This window comes from Vigna angularis, chromosome 11 (assembly GCF_016808095.1).
Source record: "Vigna angularis cultivar LongXiaoDou No.4 chromosome 11, ASM1680809v1, whole genome shotgun sequence".
NCBI classification, from domain to species: domain Eukaryota; kingdom Viridiplantae; phylum Streptophyta; class Magnoliopsida; order Fabales; family Fabaceae; genus Vigna; species Vigna angularis.
This window is the reverse complement of record NC_068980.1, coordinates 5,049,939-5,060,277: the sequence shown is the minus strand read 5'-3', so window position 1 is coordinate 5,060,277 and position 10,339 is coordinate 5,049,939. Positions and strand designations below refer to the sequence as shown.

General features: G+C 34.0%; 2 protein-coding genes across 3 annotated transcripts; both read left to right on the top strand.

Moving 5' to 3' along the window:
* The first annotated feature begins 852 nt into the window (after positions 1–852).
* Positions 853–2,689, top strand: LOC108333754 (heavy metal-associated isoprenylated plant protein 3). The gene is made up of 5 exons (XM_052870948.1): positions 853–909; positions 986–1,142; positions 1,282–1,451; positions 1,550–1,643; positions 1,724–2,689. Exons 1-5 carry the CDS (start codon positions 901–903, stop codon positions 2,260–2,262), a joined length of 969 nt encoding a protein of 322 aa, XP_052726908.1. The 5' UTR covers positions 853–900; the 3' UTR covers positions 2,263–2,689.
* A 907-nt stretch (positions 2,690–3,596) lies between these two features.
* Positions 3,597–8,059, top strand: LOC108334271 (ABC transporter F family member 1). Of its 2 annotated transcripts, none has more exons than XM_017570024.2 (6): positions 3,597–3,839; positions 3,943–4,161; positions 5,258–5,331; positions 5,430–5,640; positions 5,733–5,967; positions 6,635–8,059. In XM_017570024.2, exons 2-6 carry the CDS (start codon positions 3,952–3,954, stop codon positions 7,690–7,692), a joined length of 1,788 nt encoding a protein of 595 aa, XP_017425513.1. In that variant the 5' UTR covers positions 3,597–3,839; positions 3,943–3,951; the 3' UTR covers positions 7,693–8,059. The 2 variants fall into 2 exon arrangements, with proteins under 2 accessions (XP_017425513.1, XP_017425512.1); XM_017570023.2 differs by having other exon boundaries at positions 3,599–3,839; positions 3,911–4,161.
* Positions 8,060–10,339: the final 2,280 nt, after the last annotated feature.

Genomic DNA, 10,339 nt, shown 5'->3' with positions numbered 1-10,339 from the left:
ACTTCCTCATTCTCAACATTGCTTTGATTTGCTACACGTGAATAGTTTTCTATACTTCCTGAATATTATTAATTATCATTATCGTACTTAATCAATACATGAATTTTCCATCAAAATGGAAATAAATTAGAACAACAATACCCACCAAAATAAATTTTCTCTTTCTGCTTGAAATAACCTATAATGATTATTTTTTCATAACAATGGTCAAACAAATAAACACTAAGTTAGAAAATAATACAAGTCCAATTACTCAATTAAACATTATAATTAATAATTTATTTAAAAATGATCAAAAGTCCATGAATTTGGGATGAATCTAAACAAAAATTAATTCAAGGTTTTCTTTGTCAAATAATAATTTATCCATGTTTTATGAACTTATATGTATTTATAATTAATTTAAATTAAGATATATCCTTTACAGAAAAGATAATATTATATATAATAGTAAATATATTGAAGACTATAGGAAATAATATATTTGATTATATAATATATAAAATATCTAATTATATTTGATTGTAATAATTTTTAAATAATTAATGAACATTGAATGATATGATTATTTAAAATTAATTTGTCATAATTTTCTTATAGACTGGTTTGACATCAAATTATGCTTGTGTTTCATTTAGATAATAAATATATTTTGATATTTTCATCTACAAAAATAATTGTTTAAAAAATGATATTCAGAATAGTGTGTGAGAGTGCAAGGTGAGAGAACAAAAGGATCCAACCCAATGCCAAAATCCGAAATTACTATTATTAAAAAAATTAAAAAAGAAAGATGCAAAAGGTGGGACCCACTTGTATAAATATACTTGCTGTATCATTTCCATCTCCACCACTTCAAAATTTCTCAGTCAGTTATTGTGAGATTTGTTTGCTAGTTTCATGGGTCAGGTTGAAATTCGACCCTTCTCCTCTTTTCTACGTACATTGTTATATGTTAACCTCTTCCTCTCTGAATTGCGCACAGACACAGGCGAAGAAGAACGATTATGGCCACAAGAACGAGAGAGCAAAGAAGAACGAGGAAACGACGTCGTCATATCCGACCACAGTTGTCTTGAAGATCGACATGCACTGTGACGAATGCGCATCAAAAATCATCAAATGCCTACACGCTTTCGGAGGTTCCCAATCTTGATCAAGAACACAAACATGTTTTCCCTCTCAAATATTTTAATTAATCTTTTACAAGTATTGTTTATTTATTCACTGTTGTTTTCTTATCTGACTTAACTGAAGCCTTGAAATCGATTCATGTTGAAGGCGTGGAGTGTTTGAAGCCAGAGATTAAGACAGAAAGCGTTGATCCCATCAAACCAAAGGACAAGCTTTCTGGGAAGACTAAGAAGAATGTTGATATTGCCTCTCCTCTTTCCAACAAGGACAAGGAAAACAAGCCCAAAAACAACGAAAAGAAAACCAAAGACAAAGAGGTTTTAGTGTTATATTAATTTAATAGCTAGTTATTATTATTATTATTATTATTATATTACTTATTTTATTTTTGGTGGTTTGTTGGCTTATGTGACAGGCTCCGGTGACAACAACGGTGCTGAAGGTGTTTAATCTTTGCCCGTGCCAAGGTTGCTCCCATAGGATTCGCAGGGCTGTGTTGAAGTTCAAAGGTGTTTCTTTTTTCTTTTTATTTTTTGGATTTGGTTTTTACTTTTGTCTTTGTTTTTGACACGTGCTGGAGGTGTTGTAGGGGTTAAGGAAGTGAGTACAGATAGGGAGAAGGGGATGGTGATGGTTAAGGGCACAATGGACGTGACAGCTCTGGTGCAGAAGTTGTCGGAGAAGTTTAGGAGGAAGGTTGAGGTGGTTCCTGCCAAGAAGGAGAAGGAGAAGGAGAAGGAGAAGGGAAAGGAGAAGGAGAAGGAGAAAGTAAAGGAGAAGGAGAAGGAGAAGGAGAAGGAGAAGGAGAAGGAGAAAGTGAAGGAGAAGGAGAAGGAAAAGGAAAATGAGAAGGAGAAGAAGAAGAAGGAAAATGAAAGTGAGAAAGAAGGTGACAAAGGAGGGAGTGGCTCCACCAAGAAGAAGAAAAAAGGTGGTAATGAAGGAGATAATGATAAGGATAACGAGGGAGATGGTAAAGGTCAGGCGAAAACTGAAAAAAACAATAACAATTATATGGTACCCGCATGTGGTTATGGTTATGGTGAATACTACTACTACGTGGGGCAATATTATCCTGCATCAGAGATGTTCAGTGATGAAAATCCCCATGCTTGTCACATTATGTGATGAAGCTTTGAAATTTTTATGACACTCGAAGAAATGGATTTGAGGTGATTCTACGAGCTTGGGGTACAAAAGAGTCGCTATTTTTCAACTTAAGAAGAAAACCCTTCATTTGAGCCAGGTGTGGATAGCATAGAGAGAATTTTGCGATTGATAGACTCTGTTATTGTTCACCCTATTCAGGCTTTGTTATTATAGTATATAATGCAAGTGAGATGATAAAAGAAAGAGCTATGACCCAATTTTTGTTTTTCTTTTCACGTTGAATAGGCATTAGTATCATAACAGAGACGATGCTGGTGCACTCGATTTTCCTTATACTAGTAGTTTCTCAGTTGTACTTTCTACCTGTATAACTTGTCCTGTTCATTACCCTATATTTTTAACTCCCATTGTATTGCAATTGCATTGAGGTAATGAGAACAACTTTACGCACACAAGAAATCAGGTTTATCTTGAGATTAATGGACCTGCATTTGAGAAAGTGTTTGGTTAAAGTTTACCTAACAGTTGCTGTTGGACTTTAAAGTAAACAGTTTTCATTTCTAAATGTTGAGAACGACTCGTTGAGACCAACCGTATTGTTTTTGTCCTCAATTGCTTCCTATGATTTACAAAGAATATTCACTCACATTTATGACACCGATCAATGTAGCTTACCTGATTCATATTGTCATCGTAAGCGTTATAGCAGAAGTGTCTATTTATTTTGTGTTGTTTCTTAGGTTAAGAGAAGCACTTTCTTCATCTAAGTTTTTTGAAAACTTTTGGGAATGAAACTCGGAACATATTCCTATTGATATAATTCATGATTTTTTTTTCTATAATCCTATTAACTTTGTGCTGTTTCATTAGGATTTTTCTTTATCCATTTTTCACAATGAAGAAAAACTACAGATGGGTATGGATATTGCCAAAATAATGTGGTGAGAAATTCAGTCATGCTCTATGTCAAACAGAGGATATGCAAGTAGTGGCATCAACTCTAACTCCTGACCATAGAAACACCACAAGGCAGTATTAAGTTCATAAGATAAAAAATTAAACTATCCCAAATTTGGAAAACTAAACACATATTCAAATTATTGTGATGTGGAATGTGACTTCATAATTTGTGTTCCACTCAAAAGTTATTTTGTCGATGCAAAAAATGATCGTGAAATGGTAGGAAAATGATCTTGGTTGGATGGTTGAAATTCGGAAAGAGTTGAATATAAATAGTTAATGCAAAGAAAAAAGTGTTACTAAGGCTTTGTTTGGATTAAGATGTTCGCAAGTCAAAAATTCAGGACTCAGAAAATATGAATGGTGGTGGAGCATTTTTCTACAACATTCTATTCACTTTTATACGAGGATATATTATTTGCAAGCAAAGGGTTAAGGCAAGTCCTTCCGGAGGGGACACGTGGAAGCGCACACTTCTATACGTACCAAACCTCACCTCCTACTCCTACTTCTTCCCCTGCACCCGAAGCTTTGAACCCTAAGCCTTCGCTTCATCAGAATTTTACACTTTCACGGTATACCATCAATCCAACGGAGGACTTTGGATCTATCGTCTTCTGGCTCTTTCATCAAAGGTTTGCATTTCCTTCCTCTGATTTTCGCCTTCGTATTCATGCATAAATGTTTTCTTTTTTCTCTTTCGAAGTTCCTAGTTGATCGTTGCTATTCGGAGATTAGATATTGAAGATGGTGTCTGACGCAAGCAAGAAGAAGGCTGCACAGAAGAAGGCGGCGGCGGCGGCCAAGAGAGGTGGCAAAGCGGTAACTGCTTCTTCCAAAACTTCGACCTCCGAGAAGCCAGCCGACAAGCTCGCCGACGGAATTGGGGATATTCAGATTTCCGATCGAACCTGCACCGGCGTCCTCTGCTCTCATCCTCTTTCTAGGGATATTAGGGTGAGTACAGTGTTACACGTCCACCGGTTGGATACTCTGTTTTGTTGTTAACTTTGTTGATTACTATCATAATGTGGAGTTTGAGTTTGTGCATTTGGTGTTTCAGTTCTGTTGATTGAGGCTGAGTTTAGAATAATTTGTGACGTTCTTCTTTTGACTGTTGAGGAAACCCGTTGATTTAGATAATGTAACTCTCGGTTGAAACGGTTAAATGTTCAAGAGTCTGGAACCAAGTATCGGGTTTCTAAATAATTCAATGATTTATTTCCTGTTTTCTATTAGAGGATACTAATACATTTCCTTGCACCTAAAGTTCTTGCGTAGTTACCTTGATGCCCTCAGTTACCTAAATACCTTGGTGCCCACGCATTTCGCTCCATGTAATATATTGATGATATTTGTCTTAAGTTATGCTGTTATGGATGGCAAAGATAACATCCAATCATCGTAGTTTAGATTTAACATTTTTTCAATTCTCTGGAGTCTCAGTCATCAATTGTTTTTTGCACAATGTTTCCCTTTGGCTTTTAAGAAAAAATGCCTTAATATTTATGATTGAAAGTTCTCAGAAAGTGGGTTTTGGCCTAAGTCAACCCTACAACACTAATCTCCTTGTGAAAAACTTTTACCTGCATATATATTGTAATTTGGTCATATCTGTTGGTGATGTACAATCTCATACAAAACCATTCTGCCTTACTTTTTTGTACGCGTATACTTCATTCTTCCCTAGAAATAGAAGAGCGGTAGGAGATAATCAATGCAAAACTTTAATTATTAATACATGTTTTCTATACCTCCAATTGAGTTCTAAAATGTAGTAGACATTCCCAGTTTAGTGGGTCTTTTGACTTTTTTTTTCTTGCATGAGTGCCTAGCCAAACAACTGAGTTGGTAGCATTGGTATACTACCATGTTGCCTTGGTCAAGAACTTGGTTCTCATTCATGTAAGAAAACACTCTCCAATAACGAATTTTTACAGGAAGGTTAACACTGTAATCTTATGTGCTAAAATATTTGTGCCTTAGGTGTAGGTAGTTGCTTACACCTTTACAATGATCATTATTGATTCACATATTTATGCTGTAATTACAGATAGAATCTCTCTCAGTTACTTTCCATGGACATGATTTGATAGTTGACTCTGAATTAGAGCTAAATTATGGAAGGTATGTCATCCGTATAATTTTTTTCTGCTTTTTGTTAGGATGCTGTTATTCACAACTAATATTTTCAGTGTTTATGCTTACCGTATATTCCTTTTCAGACGTTATGGTTTGCTCGGATTAAATGGTTGTGGAAAATCTACCCTCCTTACGGCAATAGGTTGTCGAGAGCTACCTATTCCAGATCACATGGATATTTATCACCTTACCAGAGAAATTGAAGCCTCTGACATGTCTGCATTGGAGGCTGTCATAAGCTGTGATGAGGAAAGGTTGAAATTGGAGAAAGAAGCTGAAGCTTTGGCAGCTCAGGTATGTTTAGTAGTATCAAATCTGTTTGCTCCACATTTTGTGTTTTCGGATCTCTGGCTCACTCACTTAATTGTTGGTGGTCTTGGGTCCAGGATGATGGGGGTGGTGAAACACTTGAACGTGTTTATGAACGATTGGAAGCCTTAGATGCATCAACTGCAGAAAAGCGTGCTGCTGAAATTTTATTTGGTCTTGGTTTCAACAAGCAGATGCAGGCAAAGAAGACCCGTGATTTTTCTGGTGGATGGAGAATGAGGATAGCTTTAGCTCGCGCTTTATTTATGAACCCGACCATTCTTTTACTTGATGAACCAACCAATCATCTCGGTATCCCTCCTTCCTTGAAAAATGGTTTTTTTTGTGGCTGGTGTGATAATTCTCTCTGCTGCATCATTTGTGATTTAAAGAGGAAGGGCCTTGCAGATTCTTTATCTATTTTATAAATTATGTCTATCAAATAGTAGCCCTGAATTTGTTGAAGCCTCCTGGTTTACCCATGGGTAGGCCTCTGAGTATAGTGTTCAGAGCAATTTTCTTTGGTGCCTACTTTAGTGTATAGAAAAAGGATTGCCGTAGCATGATTGCTTCAGGGTAAGCTAATAGGTCATCAGATACTTTATATCAACATGGTTGATTTTGTGAATGTCAGATCCATTTGTTTTCACTCTTAAATGTCAATCAAATTTCATTGATCTTTCTTAAATTCGAATTACATTTTACATTTTACTTGAGAAATTGTCAACCCTTTGCTTTCCATTATCATTTTATTATGGTGGTTGTAATTCTGCTAATGCAAATGATATAATACAATCTTAACTACATCCATCATTGATGTTATTTGTTATATTTTCAAAGTAAATTAAATTTATTTGTTTTCTGTGTATTAGCCTGAGTTAGATGTTCTTGCTCTTGATTTAGTTACATCTGTCAGTAAGTTTCACCTTTGGTCCTGGAATAATTGCTGATTCATAGGTTCTTAAAAATATATTTGCAGATTTGGAGGCTTGTGTGTGGCTAGAAGAGAATTTGAAAAGGTTTGACCGCATTCTGGTTGTGGTTTCACACTCTCAGGATTTCCTTAATGGTGTGTGCACAAATATCATCCACATGCAAAACAAGAAGCTGAAGCTCTATACTGGGAATTATGACCAATATGTTCAGACACGTGCTGAGCTTGAAGAGAATCAGATGAAGCAGTACAAATGGGAGCAGGAGCAGATTTCCTCCATGAAGGAATATATAGCTCGATTTGGTCATGGATCAGCCAAACTTGCACGCCAAGCCCAGAGTAAAGAGAAAACTCTAGCAAAAATGGAGCGGGGTGGACTCACAGAGAAGGTGGTAAGAGACAAAATTTTGGTATTCCGCTTTGTTGACGTGGGAAAACTTCCACCCCCTGTCCTCCAATTTGTTGAGGTGACATTTGGTTACACTACTGATAATCTGATATACAAGAACCTTGACTTTGGGGTTGATTTAGACTCTAGGATTGCTCTGGTTGGACCCAATGGTGCTGGGAAGAGTACGTTACTGAAGCTAATGACTGGCGATCTGGTACCTGTGGATGGCATGGTTCGACGGCACAATCACCTTCGAATTGCACAATTTCACCAGCACTTGGCTGAAAAGCTAGACTTGGAATTGTCTGCTCTACAGTTTATGATAAAAGAATACCCTGGAAATGAGGAGGAGAGGATGAGAGCAGCAATTGGTAAATTTGGACTGTCGGGTAAAGCGCAGGTGATGCCGATGAAGAATTTATCTGACGGGCAGAGGAGCCGCGTGATATTCGCATGGTTAGCTTATAGACAGCCTCACTTGCTACTTCTGGATGAGCCAACTAACCATTTAGATATTGAAACAATTGACTCATTGGCTGAGGCACTGAATGAATGGGACGGTGGCATGGTGCTTGTTAGTCATGATTTTAGGCTCATAAATCAAGTGGCCCACGAGATATGGGTGTGCGCTGATCAAGCTGTGACCAGATGGGAAGGTGACATCATGGACTTTAAGGAGCACTTAAGATCAAAGGCGGGTTTATCTGACTGAACTGAACAAAATTGTTGATATCACTACTGTCTAATTACGTGTTTATATTACAACCTGAGGTTTGAGATAGTTTATGGTTCAGAAATCATGGATGCTGACCACCATCATAGGACGCTACACCTACTACTACATATTTCTACTAGTGCGCGGCTTATGTTATGAATGGTATGTTCTGTCCTGGGTCTATGTCATTCATCATTTATGCCACTACTTTCCCCCAACTTCCTCCTAATAATTCTTTACCTCCCAATTCCATAGCAGCCATAAACGTGTTTCATATACCTCTTCTCATTATGTACGCCAGTAACTTCATACCTTTGGATAAGCTGATTATTTATTTAATAACAAATTATTATATAAAACTATATATCTATAAGCCTTGTTTTCAAATTTATCTAATCAAGGTTTTACAAATTTAGTTGAATAAATTAAAAATATCCAATAGTCATTACTTAAATTGGACCATGCGCATTGTACAAACTCTTCAAGTAGAGATGTTCTTCGTATGTATATAGAAAGTTTGCTAGTCTTCCCCCAGTTAAGTTTAATTATGTCGACTAATTTGTTTATTTTTGCTACTCCCTTAGTAAATTTGGTTTCTCGCATTGAATTATAAAATTATTGTTCGAAAAAAAACATCACCACAGCCCTCATTTATTTCCCTAAAAATTTACTTTTTATTTTATAATTCTCTCTTCCAATTTTATAAATAAAGTACGAGTTATAGATCTGTGTCACTTGCCAACCGCTGCTTGAAAGTTAAGCATGGAACACGTTTAATGAAACAAGTCAAACGTATACTACTAAGTGATGACCTACATTTTTGTTTATATATATTTATTTATTTATTTATTTATTTATTTGAGTACAAGATGTACTCAAAATACTGGAACTTTTCTGATTAGACTAAACGTCCCATTCACCACAAGTTTACAAAAATCCCCCACTATTGTATACCCATGCTGATGATGACAAGTCCTAAAAGAGTTCATAAATTTATGATATGACTTAGCATAATGTGACTCAGCTTCACCTAAAACCACATTTTTGTTGAATTGGGAGATTGAATTTGTGTGGATTTAAGAGAAAAGAGGAGTGAAAATAAAGTTGGTTGTATCAAGGAAAAGATGTTGCGAAATGAGAAATTATGAGATGATGGATCTGAAGAAGAAGAATGAGTGAATGTATTTGAGTAGATTCGGATGGATAATATTTTTTTGTAATAAGTTAAAATATAAGATTATTTCTTTTCTTGATATATTATTATTATTATTATTATTTATTTTATATATTATATATTATTATTAATATTATAATTTATTATTTTCTTTTTATCTAATATAAATTATTATTTATTATTTCCTTTCTTTTTATCTAATGTAAACTCACTATTTTATGAGAATGAGTTTCATAATCGATTTTCTGACTTACACACTACATCACATTCTTTACAAACATTAGTTGTGAGTAGAGAAAACTTTATTACACATGGGTGTAAAAACACGGATAAAAATTGATTTTGGATGAAACATGAGAGAAGAATTAATCCTTATTTTATATAAGGAAAAGGAAAATCGATTCTCTTGAAAACATAGAAAAAGGAGAATAAATTCTTATAATTGCAAAATCTATTTTCTCGTTCTCTTCTACGTTAATAACTTCCATAAAAGGATAATGTGTAACGTGTCTTTTACCTATTTTCTCATCGCAATAGTGAAGAAGACTCCTTTGTTGCATACTGTAAACTCACAATTTCGTTCAAATCATCTTAAACAAACTCGTGTTTTAGGCACTCTTCTGTTTGTATGCACAGTAAATTATCAGAAACAAACACAAACTTAGATAACTTTACAAAACATATTTATAATTGAGTTATTCTTTAGCTACACGTATGAATTTTTTTTATCATATTTAATATAAAATCGTAAATAAATAAGACGATTTTTGTACTTACATGTTATTTAAGCAAAACAATAATTATTTATATGTTTTCGAGATGAATATATTTATAAAGATTTAAAAAATAAATAAAAAAGGTTAAATGAGTTTGTAATGAATTAAACTTAAAATACTAATTTATGTATAAGTTAAACATGAAAATTTTAAGAAGTTATATATAACTTTTTACAAATACCTTAATTTTAACTGTTTTGAATGTTTAAAACTAAAATTGGACAATGTTTAAAAATTTAATATATTTTAGATATAATTCTTTTTTACATATTAACCATCCTTCTAAATTGACATTTGACTTATATGTCAAATCGTATAAAGAATTCAAATACCAATTTAAAACACTAAAAATTTAAAAAAAAAAACTATATTTTTAATTATTTTTAAAATTTGAAGACTAAATTATATAAAAATTTTAAAAAAGTGATAAACTTCAATTTTTCATCCAAATTTAGAGATTAAAAATATTTAATTTTTTTAATAGAAAAAAAATCTATTCAAATCTGCATAGTAAAAAAACCGGATTAGTAAATAGAGACTATTATATATTATTTTTGCATTCGAGGGTGATTAGTAAATAGAAAAAGGTTTCAGAACATATTTGTAAAGTAATTTATAGATACAACTAAAATTTGTACATACAAAGTATCTGTCTTTGGTAAGAAACGAAATAGGCATGGTGTGTTCCTTCATG

Excerpts from the sequence above, each read along its gene's own strand:
- LOC108333754 (XM_052870948.1), top strand. Across the intron at positions 1,143-1,281 it reads ATGCCTACACGCTTTCGGAG|GCGTGGAGTGTTTGAAGCCA; the intron begins GTTCCCAATCTT and ends TTCATGTTGAAG. Across the intron at positions 1,452-1,549 it reads AGAAAACCAAAGACAAAGAG|GCTCCGGTGACAACAACGGT; the intron begins GTTTTAGTGTTA and ends CTTATGTGACAG.
- LOC108334271 (XM_017570024.2), top strand. The coding sequence starts at position 3,952 with ATGGTGTCTGACGCAAGCAAGAAGAAGGCTGCACAGAAGAAGGCGGCG. Across the intron at positions 4,162-5,257 it reads CTCTTTCTAGGGATATTAGG|ATAGAATCTCTCTCAGTTAC; the intron begins GTGAGTACAGTG and ends CTGTAATTACAG. Across the intron at positions 5,968-6,634 it reads TGAACCAACCAATCATCTCG|ATTTGGAGGCTTGTGTGTGG; the intron begins GTATCCCTCCTT and ends ATATATTTGCAG.